The sequence below is a fragment of the Oncorhynchus masou genome, chromosome 33 (genome assembly GCF_036934945.1).
Source record: "Oncorhynchus masou masou isolate Uvic2021 chromosome 33, UVic_Omas_1.1, whole genome shotgun sequence".
NCBI classification, from domain to species: Eukaryota; Metazoa; Chordata; class Actinopteri; order Salmoniformes; family Salmonidae; genus Oncorhynchus; species Oncorhynchus masou.
This window is the reverse complement of record NC_088244.1, coordinates 39,987,557-40,007,323: the sequence shown is the minus strand read 5'-3', so window position 1 is coordinate 40,007,323 and position 19,767 is coordinate 39,987,557. Positions and strand designations below refer to the sequence as shown.

The window sequence follows — 19,767 nt, the reverse complement described above, 5'->3', positions numbered from 1 at the left end:
CTTTTGAGTTCTGACTTTCTTTGTTTCAAAGTACACTGAACAAAAAATATAAACGCAGCATGTAAAGTGTTGGTTTCATGAGCTGAAAAATCCCAGAAATGTTCTTTCTGCACAAAAAGCGTGTTCCTCTCAAATTATGTGCACAGATTTATTAACTTCTTGCGTCGAGCAATCCCGGATCCGGGATCCTATTTATAGCCTCAAGCTCATTAGCATAACGCAACGTTAACTATTCATGAAAATCGCAAATGAAATGAAATAAATATATTTGCTCTCAAGCTTAGACTTTTGTTAACAACACTGTCATCTCAGATTTTCAAAATATGCTTTTCAACCATAGCAAAACAAACATTTGTATAAGAGTATTGATAGCTAGCATAGCTATAAGCCTAGAATTCAGCCAGCAACATTTTCACAAAAACAAGAACATTCAAATAAAATCATTTGAAGAAGAACTTCAGATGTTTTCAATGAGGAGACTCTGTTAGATAGCAAATGTTCAGTTTTTCAAAAAATATTATTTGTGTAGGACAAATCGCTCCGTTTTGTTCACATTCGGCTATGAAAAAAACCTGTATCCAGTTATAGCCTCAAGCTCATTAGCATAACGTAACGTTAACTATATGAAAATCGCGAATGAAATGAATGTGCTAGCTCTCAAGCTTAGCCTTTTCTTAACAACACTGTCATCTCAGATTTTCAAAATATGCTTTTGAACCATTGCAAAATAAGCATTTGTGTAAGAGTATTGACAGCTAGTGTAGCATTTAGCGTAGCATTTAGCGGGCAACATTTGCACAAAAACCAGAAAAGGATTCATAAAATCATTTACCTTTGAAGAACTTCGGATGTTTTCAATGAGGAGACTCTCAGTTACATAGCAAATGTTCAGTTTTTCCTGAAAGATTCTTTGTGTAGGAGAAATCGCTCCGTTTTGTACATCACGTTTGGGTACCAAAAAACCCCGAAAATTCAGTCATCAAAACAGCGAACTGTTTTCCAAATTAACTCCATAATATCGACTGAAACACGGCAAACGCTGTTTAGAATCAATCCTCAAGGTGTTTTTCACACATCTCTTCATTGATATCATTCGTGGATGTCTACTTTCTGCTCTGAATCGCTTGGAAAAAGACGTGCAGCTGAAGATGACGCACCAATTTCGACGGAGGACATCGGGCGGACACCTGGAAAATGTAGTCTCTTATGGTCAATCTTCCAATGATATGCCTACAAATACGTCACAATGCTGCAGACACCTTGGGGAAATGATAGATCGGGCAGGCTCATTCCTTGCGCATTCACAGCCATATGAGGAGACAATGAAAAACAGAGCCTCAAAAATCCTGCTCATTTCCTGTTTGAAGTTTCATCTTGGTTTCGCCTGTAGCATCAGTTCTGGGGCACTCAGACAACATCTTTGCAGTTTTGGAAACGTCAGTGTTTTCTTTCCAAAGCTGTCAATGATATGCATAGTCGCGCATCTTTTTGTGACAAAATATTGCGCTTAAAACGGGCACGTTTTTTATCCAATAATGAAATAGCGCCCCCATAGATGTAAGAGGTTAACATCCCTATCAGTGAGTTTCTCCTTTGCCAATATAATCCAGCCACCTGACAGGTGTGGCATATTACGAAGCTGATTAAACAGCATGATCATTACACAGGAGCACCTAGTGCAGGGGACAATTAGTCCACTTTAAAATGTGTAGTTTTGCCACAGAAAATTCTACTGATGTCTCAGGTTTTGAGGGGGCATGCTGACTGCAGGAATGTCCACCAGAGCCGTTGCCAGATAATTTCATGTTTATTTCTCTACCATAAGCTGCCTCCAACGTCGTTTTAGAGAATTTGTCATGAATTCTAACCCGGCCTCGCAATCGTAGACCACTTGTAACCACACCAGCCCAGGACCTCCACATCCGGCTTCTTCACCTGCGGGATCGTATGAGACCAGCCACCTGGACAGCTGATGAAACCGAGAAGAATTTCTGTCTGTAATTCCCTTTTGTGGTGAAAAAATATATTCTAATTGGCTCCTCAGTGGGTAAGCCTATCCCCTTCCAGGACCACCCATGGCTGCACCCCTGCCCAGTTGTGTGAAATCCATAGATTGGGCCTTATTTATTTCAATTGACTGATTTCCTTTTATGAATTGTAACTCTGTTGCATGTTGGGTTTATTTTTGTTAAGTATACAAAATCTAAAAGTTGTACCCCTTCCAATAATACTAAACAATCTTTGTAATACACCTCGTGACAGCAATATAATTTTGCCTTTTGGCATTGTAGCAAATGGTGGGGAAGGAATATAACTTGTGTCACTGGTGTGAAAGGCAAATACCCTACACATCGTACCAATAGGGTTAACCCACTTGCTGGTAATTGTAACATGACTCATATAGCAAGGTTTGCTACACTGCACCCTCTGTACTTCAAGGTGCATCCCTGTGCTTCGACAACTGAGCCCCCTAACACGTTCGAGCCGTGCTTTTCGAAGGCCGCCATCCCACTTCTGAAACCAATGTAACAAACGGCAGGACAAGGAAGTGAAACCGTGTCACTGGCGTGAAAGACAAACACCATATGCATCATGCCAATAGGGTTAACCCACTTGGTAGGCATAGTATTATTACATTTAAGTATTTTGGCAGACACTCTTATCCAGAGCAATTTATAGCAGCAATCAGGGTTAAATGCCTTGCTCAAGGGAACAGAATTTTCACATAGTCAGCTAGGAGATTCAAACCAGCAACCTTTTGGTTACTTGCCCAATGCTCTTAACCCTTAAGCTACCTGCCACCCTAATCATGGCTCAAATAGCAATGATTGTGACAGTATAATGATTTATACCCCCCCCCCCCCAGAGCACCATTGAAAGCATGTCCCAGCCAAGTTTTAGTCACAGTATTTTTGTTAGACAAGCGGTGTTTCTGTCAGGTTTCTGTACTGCACATGTGACAGCAGAGTATGCAAAACAAATGGCAATTTTCTTATAGCCCAGGCCATCTTTATGTAGAGCAACAATTCTTTTTTTCAGATCCTCAGCGGTCTTTGCCATGAGGTGCCATGTTGAACTTCCAGTGACCAGTCAGTATGAGGGAGTGTGAGAGCGATGACACCAAATTTAACACACCTGCTCCCCATTGACACCTGAGACCTTGTAACACTAACGAGTAACATGACACCGGGGAGGGAAAATGGCTAATTGGGACATTTTCACTTAGGGGTGTACTCACTTTTGTTGGCAGCGGTTTAGACATTAATGGCTGTGTGTTGAGTTATTTTGAGTGGACAGCAAATTTACACTGTTATACAAGCTGTACACTCACTACTTTACATTGTAGCAAAGTGGAATTTCTTCATTGTTGTCACATGAAAAGATATACTCAAATATTTACAGAAATGTGAGGGGTGTGCTCACTTTTGTGATATACTGTATATATTTGACGTACATGATTACATTGTGCATACTCATATGTACATTCATTATTATTCAACATGTCCTCCCCTGTGATTTGAACTCACAATCTCTTGATTCACAGCATTCCGATCTTTCTGCTACACTACCATGCCTGTGTCAGTTGCCAGTCTGAGTAATCACCCATCATTGATTTTATTTTCATTCACCAATTTTATGGCTTTCTGTATAGTGGTCTAATGTTGGTGGGGCATTTAACTTACCCGCTGCTGCTCTATAGTTCGCTACATACTTCAGTCTGAGACTGCCATCGTTGAAGTCATTTATGGTGACATCAAAATGAGGGGTGTTGTACAAAACAAAGTCATCAGCGATTGGATTGTCTCTAACCAATAAGAGTATCAAGGCCAATGGCAATGTGCTGCTTTACCCAAATGTGTTCTGGCTCTGGCCCAACCCATCGGTTTCTGGTACAATCAGAATGGTTAGAATGTGTTTGCTGTCTAGGAGGGACTCAAATCCAGACTCATCGTGGAGAAGAAATGTTTGTGGGCGTGGCATTTGGCAGGAGCCATATGTTTGGTTAGCCAGGGAACATTTCAGCTGTTTTAATGTTACCCCTGAATCACTATGATCAATAAAAATAATTTTTCTTAAGTGTACTTTTAAAAAGCTGGAGCACACCCAGAGAAAATTATTTAGTGTAGAGATGCTGACTAACGGAGAATAAACTGTAAGAGAAAAATAAATAGAGTGGCAAACTCTCTCTCTATATATATAACTCCCAGTTCCCACGAAATGTGTCTAGAACATTAATGTCTTAAATTCTGAGAAGATGGCAACCATGTTCTGTGTATGTTGATGGAAAATTATCCTAACAGTTAGAAAACATTTATCTGAAGTACTGTAGAACTTTCATATTATTTTCATTCCTATGGAAGACTGCTCCTTCTGGGGAGTGCCAATATGGCCGACCTGTGGCTTCAAACCTCTCAATGGCCAATGCATATCATCAGCAATGCAGGGTTTATATACATCATTGGCCCCAAACTATACAAGTGTACGAAGTTTCATGCTTTTATGAAACAGTAAACTACATTTTCACATGTTGCCTGGACTAATATGAATATATGAACCTGGTGAAATTCAGTCTTTTAGCAACTGTTACATGTGTACATTTCAATTTGTACTTGTGAGTTTGTGTATCAGTACACACATAGGTTTGCGTACGTGATTGCAATTGGTGGAGGGTGGTATGGGCATTAAAATGAGTGAAATAATAAACAAAAACATTGATTTTGGTGTGTTATTATATGATTGGTTGCAGTAATTAGATTATTAATAACAAATGTTGTTACTCACCTGATAACATAATAACCACCAGATAACATAACGTTTTAAATTAAGTGGAAAAATGTATTACATTATCCATTCAACATGTTTATTACGTTATCCAGCAAGTTATTACATGAACCGGTTTTATTCCATAAACATTTTAAAAGTTATCACACTTAGAAAAGCTGTTAAATTAACCAGTGTTATTGCATTGACTGTTGTTACAGGGCATTACAAGTGTTATCAGTTTTGTAGTAAGAGTTTTGAAATTACCACTTACATCTAAAAAAATGTATCAAAAAATGTTATTCATTTTGTGATAAGTACCATATAAAACAAGGTTATACAGTGAAGTTCCCCTGAGTTTTTTGCTTCAACAGAAATGGAAATTAAAGAATAGAGAAGGTATGTAATGATTCAATCTGTCAGCAAATATTATGTTTGTGTCTAGATAGATAGATGTCATGGCTCACGCAATGTTAACATCTGACACATACACACACACATTAATGGGCATTGCCTGTGCTGCATTTCACGACAAGGTATTTAACATAGCACTGCCAAGCAGTCAGCCTTTTAAAGTGCTTCCCAGAGAGAACAATGGAGCCATCTGATGCCCATACTTGGAGAGGAAGCTTAGCTACTATGGTATGTGATAAATGCCAGCACTCATGAAGTCTGTTACTATTAAAATAACACGTAAGATGCTGAACAACATTACAAAAACACAAAATTCTAAGTCTGAGAAGATTCCTGTGTATATTTTTCAATGGTGCAAAGTACTTAAAGTAAAAAATACTTGAAAAAAAGTACTACTGAAGTCGTTTTTTGTACTTTACTATTTATATTTTTGACAACTTTTACTTTTATTCACTACATTCCGAAAGAAAATTATGTACTTTTTACTCCATACATCTTTCCTGAAACTCAAAAGTACTCGTTACATTTTGAATACTTAGCAAGACAGGAAATGGTCCAATTCACGCAGGTATCAAGAGAACATCCCTGGTCATCCCCTGCCTCTGATCTAGGCGGACTCACTAAACACACATGCTTCGTTTGAAAATTTTGTGTTGGTGTGCCCCTGGCTATCCATAAATACATTTTTTTTTTAAACAAGAAAATGGTCTGCTTTGCTGAATATAAGGATTTTTAAATTATTTATACTTTTACTAAAGTATATTTTAACAATTACTTTTACTCTCGATACTGAAATAAATTTCAAACCAAATACTTTTAGACTTCTACTCAAGTAGTATTTCACTTTTTGCTTGAGTTATGTTAAACAATCTTTACTTTAACTTTAGTCTCGTATGACAATTGGGTACTTTTCCCACCGCTGATATTTTATAGGCGTAGCCCAGTCGCATGTTTTCGCAGCAAATGATATGACGTTGCCGTTTCCATGTTTTTGTCAAGCTTGGACAGCGCATTCCTTGAAACTGTGGACCATAAACGGTATGTAAGGGCCCAAAATATCGAGATTACCAACGATGCAACTTGAATTTTAAAACTACCTATGGAAATATTTTACACATTCTCAACAATCAATAAAATCTATAATTACTGGTCATCTTTGCTAACGCGAACTGTCATTTGGAGTGGAAAACAGCGAGCCGATTAGCACGCTAGCTAAGCTAGCTAGCGTTACTGCTGATTGAGGTCGCGACATTTAGTTAAGATAAATTGTGTTTTGGTTAGCAACTGCAATTATGGATAAGAATTTTGCTAGATAGCTTAGCTTTATTGTTTATATATCGGTAACTTAGCCAATGCAAGTAAGTTCGCTAACTGGTAGTTGGCCATTGAGTAGCCAGCATTAGCTGCTAGTTGACGTGTTGCAACAGCTGGTTAACAGGCTAGCTAGCTAGCTAGCGTTACCTTTTAACCTATAACAAGCTAAATTGCAAAGTTTCTACTTTTTGCCAATTGATGCACAGGTAAAACTAAAAACACTTTTGCTAGGTTGGTAAATGATAGCTGTCTTGTACAGAGTAGTAGCCATTCAGTTTGTGTGGGCGGGTGTCAAAAGAGAGTTGTTATTATTTGATGCACATAATGTCAGTCAACGTCACATTTACAAATTCACCAGAGGGGGATTGCCATACACATGCACGTAATTGATCTCCCAGAATATATAGTAGACCTAGCTAAAAACAAGCATGTCTCTCCAAAATGAACACCTGTAATTCTTTACCATAATAATACCAACACTGTGTTTTCTTTCAGATCTTTAACTCCCAACTTGGCCAGCCAGGTGTTGTAGACAGTGTGGTGTGGCGTCAGTGCACCCCAGCCTGGGTGCAATGTTCCTCAGCTCCACATGAGCTCTACTATGTGGTACATCATGCAATCTATTCAAAGTAAATATTCCCTGTCCGAGCGGCTCATCCGCACCATTGCTGCCATACGCTCTTTCCCCCACGACAATGTGGAGGATCTTATTCGAAGGGTAGGTTGACTGGTTGGCTTATTTTTGAACTGTAGAGATGAAATGTTAACACGAACACCACTGTACTTATCTAATTTGTTGCGTCCCAGAGTTGACTTCCTTGTAGTAAAATAACTCCCTTAACCTCACATTCTCTCTGCACGTTTTTAATTGTGTCAATGTTTTGTAGTTTCATAGCTATCTTTTAAATATGCCACAATTTTGAGTGCCTGATGTTATTCAGTTGAATATGACTTGTTGTGTCTGGTATCGGTATCTATTCATATTATGCATACTGTTGAAAATGACATAATTGCATGTCTACCTTCAGGGAGCTGACGTGAACCGTATGCACGGCACTCTGAAGCCCTTGCACTGTGCCTGTATGGTGGCGGATGCAGACTGTGTCGAGTTGTTGTTGGAGAAAGGAGCAGAGGTATGTATGGTGGCATGGTTTTAACTCTCACTCATCCAACTTTAACTTTGTTTGAAAAGATTTAGCTACTTGCTTAGCCTGTGGTGTTATGTTGTTGTTAAAAAAAAAAGTTTAACATCCTGAGGAAATATATATTTTTTGTTTTTATACTGTACATGCGGCAGGCATCGACACATCTAACCTGCTCTTGATTACTCCCACTTGAATCCCCTTCACCTGAATCTCAGAAAATAATAGTGGATCTCTTATCTTTGAACTTAGGTCTATAATAGCTGCTATTTGTTACTATGTAATGCCTCCAATTGTAAAATATACCATGCTCTCTCTCCCTTTCTCAAATGGACTAACAAAGTTTTATTGTATTCTGTGAATCCCCTACCTGTCTTCTCAGGTGAATGCCCTGGACGGCTACAACCGCACAGCGCTGCACTACGCAGCAGAGAAGGACGAGAGCTGTGTGGAACTCCTCCTAGAGTACGGGGCCCAGCCCAATGCATTGGACGGCAACAAGGACACCCCGCTACACTGGGCGGCCTTCAAGGACAACCCTGAGTGCGTCAGGGCTCTGCTGGAGAGCAGTGCCTGCCCCAACGCACGGGACTACAACAATGACACTCCGTTAAGCTGGGCTGCCATGAAAGGCAACCTAGAGAGTGTGAGGGTTCTGTTAGAATACGGAGGCCAGGTCCATGTTACTAACCTAAAAGGCCAGACACCCATCTCTCGCCTGGTGGCCCTACTTGCCAGGGGCCTGGGGGCAGAGCAGGAGGAGGAGTGTCTGGAGCTGCTGTATAAGGCAGCGGGGAGGTTTGAGATCCGCCGGGCAGATGGTACCTTACCCAGGGAGCTCAGTAAGGATCCCCAGCTCCTGGCCAAGCTGACCAGTATGGTGGCTGAAGCACCGACGCTACGCGCGCTGTCACGGTGTGCTGTCAGACAGAGCCTGGGGGTGAGGTTCCTCCCCACTGCAGTCAAAGAGCTGCCTTTACCAGAGTCAGTCAAAGAGTACCTACTGCTGAGAGACTGAACTTACAGGGGGTGGGACTAGAGGTGACAGGATGTTTAATCACTATCAATCGTATTCAGACTGGAAATCTGTGCTTAGCTCAAATTAGCTCAGAGTTGCACGCACCTATCTCACCTATTTAACAGTTTATGATGCATATATTCTGACAACATTTCTTCGTAATGAGGAATGATGTTGATTCTAGATAGTATGAGGTGTTGTAGGCAGTCCAAAAGGTCACAGTGAGAAGAGGAAGTACTTAGTTCTTATGTGGTTGTGTGTGTAAAATTGGAGTGATTCGCTTTTTCTCATTGCTTCCACCTCCGTCAGTGGGTCTGCAGAATCAGCCTTGCAATCCCAAAAAACATAGTGTAAAATATGGAATTGCATTTCATTCAATGTTGCATTTCATAATAACTGAGTATAATCACTCTTCATGTTACAAAATAATAAAAAATTGTAGATTACAATTAAAATCACTAATATATTATAGAGATCAGTGTGCCGGGTAATGTTGTTACATAATGTTGATTAACAGATATGTGACTTATACAAAATCATCTGTATCATACAGCACTTCCTGGCAGGATTGGGGTCAATTCTGAATTAAGTTGCGAATTTGTGTTTAATTCCATTCTTGAATTTGAATTGGCCACACCCCACAGGAAGCAGAATTTGAATTACATTAAGTATAATTAAATTAATTGAAATTCAAATGGATTTATTGCATACATCATTCTGCACATGTTTATTTTGACATCTATGGTTACCAATACTATATTTAAAACTCAATATCCTTCAAAGAGTTTATTATAATTACAGAGGTTTGGAATATTGTAAAATTGAAGGTTGTCTATAATAATTCAAATTCACTTACATGTTATTAGATAAAATAAAAATGTTTTCCAGAATGCATTAGCTCAACCACTCAGAACATCTCATGACAAAAATACAAACATCTGTGAGTTATAATAAAGCAAATATTTGAAATGGTATCTGTATTCTTCAGTAAGAGGTGGCAGATGCTTCTGGCAAAATATTTGTCAAAGGAATGAAACTTGATGTTTCATTTCTAAGTTTGAATTGTTTTTTAATTGAATTCTACTTTAATTCAAATTCAATTCAAATTCTTCTTCCTGTCGAGTGTGGCGAATTCGTGTGGCGAATTCTGTAATGACCCCAACCCTGCATCCTGGACTAAATATATGGGTATGCCAGCCGGTCAAATATATGTGTCAAAATGTGATTTGATATTTGTGTTAGCTATACACTGTACCTTTTCCATTCACTAACATGTATGTTGGCTTATTTTAGTTGAAGTATGCTGATGTACAGCCAACTGTAGATATTTTTTCTATAGAACCTAGGTAAACTTTTATTTTCTAATTTTTACATCAGGATTTTCCATGGTGCTTTTTTTGGTCCAAAACTTTGTGCACCACAGATTTAAATGTGACCATAAACAATGTAACCAGCAAACCATATAAAGGTATTTTTCAAAATTGTTTATTTTAGGCAAAAGCTTTCAGTAATTGTAGAAATTGTCATAGTGGCATGAATTTGGATGTTTAAAAAAAATTGTATTTAAAATATATAAACTATAGAAGCTTTGACCAATGTACTTTAGTTTGTAGTGAATCTCAAGTGACACATTTTTGACAGTTGTTTAATGTGTTTGTTTCTGTTTGTTTGCCAGGTGTGTACATGCATAACATTGATAGTTCATTTGGTTCTCTTAGACATCAATGTAAACCTACAAAGTGCATTTTTCTGTTAAATAATGAAAAAAAATAAGTAAACGCCTTCCCTTATACTATGTACCGCCTTGCTGTTGTTTTTATGTTATTTTAGTTTAGACACCAAAAACTCCTGTAGGGATATTGGCAACAACTTATCATGTGCATATGGTTTCATCACATGCAATTTTGAATTTGTCCAGCAGGAGTCTTTAGTCTGCAACAGTGCCTTCAGAAAGTATTCATACCCTTTGACTTATTCCACATTTTGTTGTGTAGCATGAAATCCAAATTTGTAAAAAAAAAAAAAAAAAAAAATGATTCTCACCCATCTACGCAATAACCCATAATCACAAAGTGAAAACATGTTTTTAGAAATGTTTGCTAATTTATTGATAATAAAAATACATGTTTCATATACATAAGTATTCACACCCATGAGTCAATACATGTTAGAATCAAATTTGGCAGTGATTACAGCTGTGAGTCTTTCTGGGTAACGCTCTAAGAACTTTGCACACCTGGATTGTACAATATTTGCACATTCTTTTATATTTTTGAGCTCTGTCAAGTTGCTAAACGACCATTTTCAAGTCTTCCTATAGATTTTCAAGCCAATTGAAGTACAAATGGTAACTAGGCCACTCAGGACCATTCAATGTTATCTTGTTAAGCAACTCCAGTGTATATTTGGCCTTGTGTTTTAGGTTATTGCACTGCTGAAAGGTTAATTTGTCTCCCAGTGTCTGTTGGAAAGCAGAATGAACTAGGTTTTCCTCTAGGTTTTTGCCTGTGCTTAACTCTATTTAGTTTATTTGTATCATAAAAAAACTTCCTGGTCTTTGCCAATGACAAGCATACACAACATGATGCAGTCACCACTATGCTTGAAAATATAGAGAGTGGTACTCAGTGATGTGTTGTGTTGGATTTGCCCCAAACATAACGATTTATATTTAGGACATTTCTTTGCCAATTTTATTGCAGTCTTACTTTAGTTCCTTATTGCAAACAGGATACATGTTTTGAAGTATTTGGATTTTATACAAGCTTCCTTTTCTCTCTGTCATTTATGTTAGTATGTTGTTAATCCATCCTCAGTTTTCTCTAATCCCAGCCATTAAACTCTGTAACTGTTTTAAAGTCACCATTGTCCTCATGGTAAAATCCCTGACCGGTTTCCTTCCACATTGCAACTGAGTTAAGAAGGACGCCTGTATATTTGTGACTGCGTGTATTGATACACCATCCAAAGTGTAATTAATTACTTCACCGTGCTCAATGTCAGCTTTTTTTTAAATGTAATTTTGTATCTTTCAATAGGTGCCCTTCTTTGCGAGGCATTGGAAAACCTCTCTGGTCTTTGTGATTGAATCTGTGTTTGAAATGCACTGCTTGACTGAGGGACCTTACAGATAATTGTATGTGTGGGGTACAGAGATGAGGTAGTCATTCTAAAATCATGTTAAACACTATTATTGCACACAGAATGAGTCTATGCAATTTTTACTCCTGAACTTATTTAGGCTTGACATAACAAAGGGGTTGAATACTTATTGACTCAAGACATTTCAGCTTCATATTTTTAATTAATTTGTAAACATGTCTAAAAACAATTCAATTTTGACATTATGGGGTATTGTGTGTTGGCCAGGGACACATCTCAATTGAATCTATTTAAAATTCAGGCTGTAACACAACAGAATGTGGAACATGTCAAAGGGTGTGAATACTTTCTAAAGGCAATGAATAAATCTGTATCTGCTTCAATAGCAGGAGATCTAAGTATAGCATTGAAAAACGTGTTAATAATCTTCAGTGATGTTGTGTTATTGGGAAAATATGACAAGATAGAAAGATTGGTTAAACAACATCTTGAGAAGTATATACTCTACTCAAAATGATTGTATACATCTTGTGCCAAAATAACATCCTATTTACTGGATAATACAGTGTACTCTTGTATGCCATTGTTGGTGTGGCACCACTGAAGACGTGACAGTTGAATTGTTGTAAACAACATATATTTCACTTTTTATCTGTATTTACAGTGGCTGCCACTGTAAAAACACAAAGCAATTGGACAAATTTCAAATCCCGCCTTTGTTTTAATTGGCTGCTTCCCCTTTGATGACATATGAGCAGGTTCAAAAGTACCACTCAATAATAATCCTTTGTTGAGTTACTTCGATATTGTCTCTCGATATTTCCAATACTATATTTTGGCACCATATCCCGACACAGACAGGACGTTTGTTTCCCAGCGAGAGAAAAAAGGTATATAGCCACAAATTCATAAACCCTGCCCATTTCTACAATTGATCATCTTACATTATTATTTTTACTTTTACCTTAATCCTAACCTTAACCACACTGCTAACCTTATGCCTAACCATAAATTAAGAACAAAAATATCATGCATCTTTCTAATTTTGACTTTGTGGCTTTGGAATCTGACGTGGTGTCTATAGAAGCTAGTGGAAACCAGAAAAAAAGGGAGAATTTCTGGAAGGAAACTAAAGCAACACAGGAGAGGAAGAAGGCCCCCTCTCAGCACTCTCTCACACTACCTTCCTTAAAAACAGGACAATACAGTAGTTATCATTCACTCACATCTGTTCAATGTCTGGATTTTCTTCACATTAGTGCTACTGTAAATGTTCAATACAATGCACATTTCTACTACAGTAAGAATCAAAAGTTTGGACACCTACTCATTTCAGGGTTTTTCTTATTTTTAAATCTATTTTCTACATTGTAGAATAATAGTGAAGACAGAACTATGAAAAAATCATGGAGTCATGTAATAACCAAAAACGTGTTAAACAAATCAAATTATATGTTGTATTTGAGTTTCTTCAAAGTAGCCACCCTTTGCCTTGATGACAGCTTTGCACACTCTTGGCTTTCTCTTCATGAGTTGATCACCTGGTGTGCCTCGTTAAAAGTTCATTTGTGGAATTTCTTTCCTTAATGGAGTTGTGTTGTGACAAAGTAGGGGTGGTATACAGAAGATAGCCCTATTTGATAAAAGCCCAGGTCCATATTATGGCAAGAACAGATCAAACGACAGTCCATCATTACTTTAAGACATGAAGGTCAGTCAATCTTGAACATTTCTTCAAACGCAGTCACAAAAATCATCAAGCGCTATGATGAAACTGGCTCTCATGAGGACCGCCACAGGAAAGGAAGACCCAGTGTTACCTCTGCTGCAGAGGATAAGTTCATGAGAGTTACCAGCCTCAGAAATTTAAGCCCAAATAAATGCTTCACAGAGTTCAAGTAACAGACACATTTCTACATCAATTGTTCAGAGGAGACTGCGTGAATCAGGTCTTCGTGGTCGAATTGCTGTAAAGAAACCACTACTAAAGACACCAATAATAAGAAGATACTTGCTTGGGCCAAGAAACATGAGCAATGGACATTAGACCGGTTGAAATCTGTCCTTTGGTCTGATGAGTCCAAATTTCAGATTTTTGGTTCCAACTGCCATGTCTTTGTGAGACGCAGAGTAGGTGAACGGATGATCTCTGCATGTGTGGTTCCCACAGTAAAGCATGGAGGAGGAGGTGTGATGGTGTTGGGGTGCTTTGCTGGTGACACTGTCAGTGATTTATTTAGAATTCAAGGCACACTTAACCAGCATGGCTACCACAGCATTCTGCAGCGATACACCATCCCATCTGGTTTGTGCTTAGTGGGACTATCATTTGTTTTTCAACAGGACAATGACCCAACACACCTTCAGGCTGTGTAAGGGCTATTTGACCAAGGAGAGTGATGGAGTGCTGCATCAGATGATCTGGCTTCCAATAAAATGCTAATTAATTACTTAACAATCATACAATGTGACTTTCTGGAATGTGACTTTCTGGAATTTTGTTTTAGATTCTGTCTCTCACAGTTGAAGTGTACCTATGATAAAAATTACAGACCTCTACATGCTTTGTAAGTAGGAAAACCTGCAAAATCGGCAGTGTTCTCCCCACTGTATATCAATCAGGCTTGGAATTTTTTTTTAAGAGAAAATTAAATTAAAAACGATAGGAGAAAATGTGACATTTTAAATGTGACAGAGCATTGTTGTAACTGCCCTCACCAGAGATGGTCTATAATGTTGTAACAATCCCTCACAACAGTGCTCCTTCTACACATAGCAATATAATAAACTGGGGTCATTCTAGTTCTGGAATCATTCTTGTTATGTGGCTCCACATGCCCAAGGTTGGAGGCAGGCCAGGCCAGTGGTTGTTAGGCAAACTGTGATCTTAGGGACTGGATACATAATTCATTACATAGTCTGAGTTCGAAAGGCACCCTTTTCCCTTTTTTTCCAACCTTTGACCAGGGCCAATAGTGCTATAGTTAAAAGTAGTGGCCTATATAGGAGATAGGGTGCCATTTGGGATGAAGACATGGTTTTCTTGTCCACAGACTCCTGGCTCAGTCAGGATACAGAATATTGGAACAACACAGTTGGCAAACAAAGCAAATGAGCTGAACATTTTATGTTATCAATAATTATGAGCAACACTCATTGCTGGGTGGTGTCCTTGGGGAGAGAGTACAGTGTACTGTTTAACCAGTTTCTTATGTTGCATCTTGAATTGAATACCTGCTTCATGTGAACGGTTCTAAACTATGAATTTAGAACCGGACTGCTTCTATTATAGCTTTAACAACTTTAGATTGATTGCAAACAAAGCTTTAGACTGTGCACATTCCCTTTCCCAGAAACAGACAGTATCTATTATTCTATACAGACAAACTTCATGCATTTCATCGCCACATTCCAGAAACAGGTTATTGAGGTAACCAAAACAGCTGCAAAAACAAAAGTGCCTGTTTTTTTGTTGTAAGTACGAGCAATGAGAGTATGAAATTCAGTGTTGTGTTCAGTCAGAAATATGGTAGGCTTATGACACCCCACTTCAAACATCTGCTACACAGGGTGAATAGAATAGAATATGTTGCCCCTGGGAAAAAATATTATACCATTTTGTATGCACTCCCTACTACATCTTAAAATAATTCATGTTAGGCGTATGTAAAATAAAAAATACATAAAAAGCTTTGAAATAGGCCTAGTCTACTGTATTTTTTAAAAGTAAATTCCGTACACTGTTTTTTATTATTTGAGTAAAATTGACTACGAAGACCTCGACGTAGAACCTCGCGATGATTCAAGGAGGAGGGGAGTGTCAAATTCCAAGACTAGAGAAGAGGAGAGAGAGAGGGGCGCAACGGTGAGTTTGTAAACAGTATATCATTGTCAAAAAGTACAATCCACGCGTAATTCATATGGAAATGTGACATAGAAGTATTGAAAGTCGTTACAGTTAGTGTGTACGTTTCTATCGTTGCCCTGTCGGCCATGAAATATGAGTGGGCAATTAACGTTAGTTGACAGAACTGTTGTGGTCTGTCTTCTCGCTCGCACTCGAGTGCATATTTTAGCTAACAAGTTGGTTAGTATTTAGCAAACTAAAGTGTCAACTAATTATTTGTCAGCAAAACTACACGACTATATGACATGCTCATGTTGTCATGCATGAAGTTCGTTGTTGTTGATGAGGTTTTAGTCCTGCACATTGCTTTTCCCTGGCTGTGGTAGCGGCCTGTTCGAAGTTAGCACTGGGGAAAGTTATAGCTAGCGAAAACTCCCATCTTTTGAGTGGAATCGTCATGAACCAATCACATTCTTCTGTCAGAATTGATTGACAGCCCAATGAGCGATAAGGGTACGAGATCATGGTGATTGACATGTCGGTAGCCAATCCTTGAAAAGAAAGGGCGGTCTCATGCGGGAAAAGGCAGGTCTTGTGTGTGGGTTAAGGGTATTCGGGTCTCAGCTAGCATGCTAACTTGGCTAGACATCTAATTTAGCCAGAAGTCTGATTGGTTCAACTTTTAGCAGAAGTCATTGCGATTCTCCTTCTTGAGAAGAGAATTTCATAACTTTAGCTAACAATAAGTTTTCTCCATCATCGTAAGCGATCCACACACCATGTGTAGCTGAAAGAATAACCTGCAATAAATTACAGTATAGTTTGATTTTTTTTAAACTGGGAGATTCAAATTCCTCAACATATACAATCCTCCATTCTATTGCCAGTTGTGACTTTAACTTCAGCTATATATTTATACACTGTTATAATAACCCTACCTCATCCTAGTCAAAGATTATGATACTATTGTTATCTGTATTGATATCTATACTGAACAAAAATATAAACGGAACATGTTAAGTGTTGGTCACATGTTTCATAAACTGAAATAAAAAATCCCAGAAATGTTCCTTAAGCACTAAATGCTTATTTATCTCCGATTTTGACCACAAATTTGTTTACATCCCTGTTAGTGAGCATTTCTCCTTTGCCAAGATAGACCACACCTGTCAGGGGGATGGATTATCAAGAAGTTGATTAAACAGCATGATCATTACACAGGTGCACTGACCACAGGTGCACTTTGTGCTGGGCACAATTAAAGGCCACTCTAAAATGTGCAGTTTTGTCACAAAACACAATGCCACAGATGTCTCAGGTTTTGAGAGAGCGTACAGTTGGCATGCTGACTGCAGGAAAGTCCACCAGAGCTGCTGCCAAATAATTGAATATTAATTTCTCTACCATAAGCCGCGTCAATGTCATTTTAGAGAACCACGCCTGACAATGACCTCCACATCCGACTTCTTCACTTGTGGCATCGTCTGAGATCAGCCACCCGGACAACTGATAAAATTTTCGGAAACTGTCTCAGGAAACTCACCTGCATGCTCGTTGTCCTCACCAAGGTCTTGACCTGACTGCAGTTCGGTAGCGTAACCTACTTCAGTGGGCAAATGCTTACCTTTGATGGCCACTGGCATGCTGGAAAAGTGTGATCTTCAAGGAAGAATTTCAGCTGTATTGGGCAGATGGCAGACAGCATGTATGGCGTTGTGGGCGAGTGGTTTGCTGACGTCAACGTTGTGAACAGAGTGCCCCAGGTGGCGGTGGGGTTATTGTATGGGCAGGTATACGGACAACGAACATAATTGCATTTTATTGATGGCAATATGAATATGAGATACTGTGACAAGATCCAGAGGACCATTGTCATGCTATTTATCTGCCACCATCACCTCATGTTTCATCATGATAATGCACTGCCCCATGTCACAAGGATCTGTACACAATTCCTGCAAGCTGAAAATGTCCCAGTTCTTCCATGGCCTGCATACTCAACAGACATGTCACCCGTTGGGCATGTTTGGGATGCTCTGGATCGACGTGTACGACAGTGTGTTCCAGTTCCTTCCAATATCCAGCAACTTCGCATAGCCATTCAAGAGGAGTGGGACAACATTCCACAGGCCACAATCAACAGCCTGATCAACTTTATGTGAAGGATATGTGTTGCCCTGTGTGAGGCAAATGGTGGTCACACCAAACACTTACCGGTTTTCTGATCCACGCCCTACTTTTTAATTTTTTTAAAGTAATCTGTGACCAACAGATGCATGTCTCTATCCCCAGTCGTAAAATCCTTAGATTAGGGCCTAATGAATTTATTTGACAAGGCTCCCGAGTGGCTTGGTGGTCTAAGATTATTATTAGTAGAGTGCAGTGAGTGTGCATTGAAGCGAGTACAAGAATGTCAGTACAACAAAAAAGGGGGTCAATTCAAATATTCCAGGTAGCCATTTAATGAACTGTTCAGCAATCTTATGGCATGGGGGTAGAAGCTGTTCAGGAGCCTTTTGGTCTCAGACTTTCTGTGCAGAACAGCCTATGACTTGAGTGGCTGGAGTCTTTGACCATTTTTGGCTTTCCTCTGGCACCGCTTGGTAGAGAGGACCTGGATGGCACAGAGTTCGGCCCCAGTGATGTACGCACTCCCCTTTGTAGCGCCGTACGCACTCCCCTTTGTAGCACCTTGGGGTCGGATGCCAAGAACTTGCCATACCAAGCTGTGATGCAGCCAGTCAGGATGCTCTCAATGGTGCAATGTAGAGGTTGGCCGATTTAATCAGAATGGCCGATTTAATTAGGGCCAAGTCAGTTAATTAAGAACACATTCTTATTTTCAATGACGGCCTAGGAATGGTGGGTTAACTGCCTTGTTCAGGGGCAGAACGACAGATTTTCACCTTGTCAGCTCGGGAGATACAATCTTACAACCTTATAGTTAACGGGTCCAACACAACGACCTGCCTCTCTCTCGTTGCACTCCACAAGGAGACTGCTTGTTACGCGAATTCAGTAAACCAAGGTAAGTTGCAAGCTAGCATTAAACTTATCTTATAAAAAACAATCAATCAATCATCACTAGTTAACTATACATGGTTGATGATATTATCTAGCGTGTCCTGTGTTGCATATAATCTGACTGAGCACACAAGTATCTGACTGAGCGGTGGTAGGCAGAAGCAGGCGCGTAAACATTCATTCAAACAGCACTTTCGTGCGTTTTGCCAGCAGCTCATCGTTGTGTGTCAAGCGTTGCGCTGTTTATGACTTCAAGCCTATCAACTCCCGTGATGAGGCTGGTGTGAAATGGCTAGCTGGTTAACACGTGCTTACCAGAGGGACAGAAGCTATACTGTTACACTGGCAATACTAAAGTGCCTATAAGAACATCCAATAGTCAAAGGTTAATGAAATACAAATGGTATAGAGGGAAATTGTCCTATAATAACTACAACCTAAAACTTCTTACCTGGGAATATTGAAGACTCATGTTAAAAGGAACCACCAGCTTTCATATGTTCTCATGTTCTGAGCAAGGAACTGAAACGTAGCACATATTGCACTTTTAATTTCTTCTCCAACACTTTGTTTTTGCATAATTGAAACCAAATTTAACATGTTTCATTATTTACTTGAGGCTAAATTGATTTTATTGATGTATTAAGTTAAATAAGTGTTCATTCAGTATTGTTGTAATTGTCATTATTACAAATAAATAAATAAAATCGGCCGATTAATCGGTATCGACATTGAAAAATCATAATCTGTCGACCTCTAGTGCAATGTATAACTTTTTGAGGATCTGAGGGTCCATGTCTGGGACTTTGTCTGGTTCTGTGATGTGTCCATATTCACAAGTATTTGTTTGGTTGTCTGCTAAGTCAATAAAGATATCAAATCGAAGTTTATTGGTGTGGTGTTATATCTGTGGTGCTGTCTAAGGCAATGCATCTCAGTGCTTGAGGCGTCACTACAGACACCCTGGTTTGAATTTAGGCTGTATCACAACCGGCCGTGATTGGGAGTCCCATAGGACGACGCAAAATTGGCCCAGCGTCTCCCGGGTTTGGCCGGTGTAGGCCGTAATTGTAAATAAGAATTTGTTCTTAACTGACTTGCATATATTATTAATTTAACTAGACATCTCCAAGACTAGCTCATCA

General features: G+C 39.0%; 2 protein-coding genes across 2 annotated transcripts in view; both read left to right on the top strand.

Annotated features, from left to right (window-relative positions):
- The first annotated feature begins 6,109 nt into the window (after positions 1–6,109).
- On the top strand, positions 6,110–10,444 carry asb8 (ankyrin repeat and SOCS box containing 8). The gene is made up of 4 exons (XM_064957675.1): positions 6,110–6,213; positions 6,985–7,207; positions 7,518–7,622; positions 8,014–10,444. Exons 2-4 carry the CDS (start codon positions 7,079–7,081, stop codon positions 8,647–8,649), a joined length of 870 nt encoding a protein of 289 aa, XP_064813747.1. The 5' UTR covers positions 6,110–6,213; positions 6,985–7,078; the 3' UTR covers positions 8,650–10,444.
- Positions 10,445–15,552: 5,108 nt separating this feature from the next.
- atf7a (activating transcription factor 7a) overlaps positions 15,553–19,767 on the top strand; it is a 58,647-nt gene continuing 54,432 nt past the window's right edge. Inside the window, exon 1 of the mRNA XM_064957674.1 lies at positions 15,553–15,616. The gene's annotated coding sequence lies outside the window, so the exon portion shown is untranslated. The remainder of the gene's footprint in view (positions 15,617–19,767) is intronic.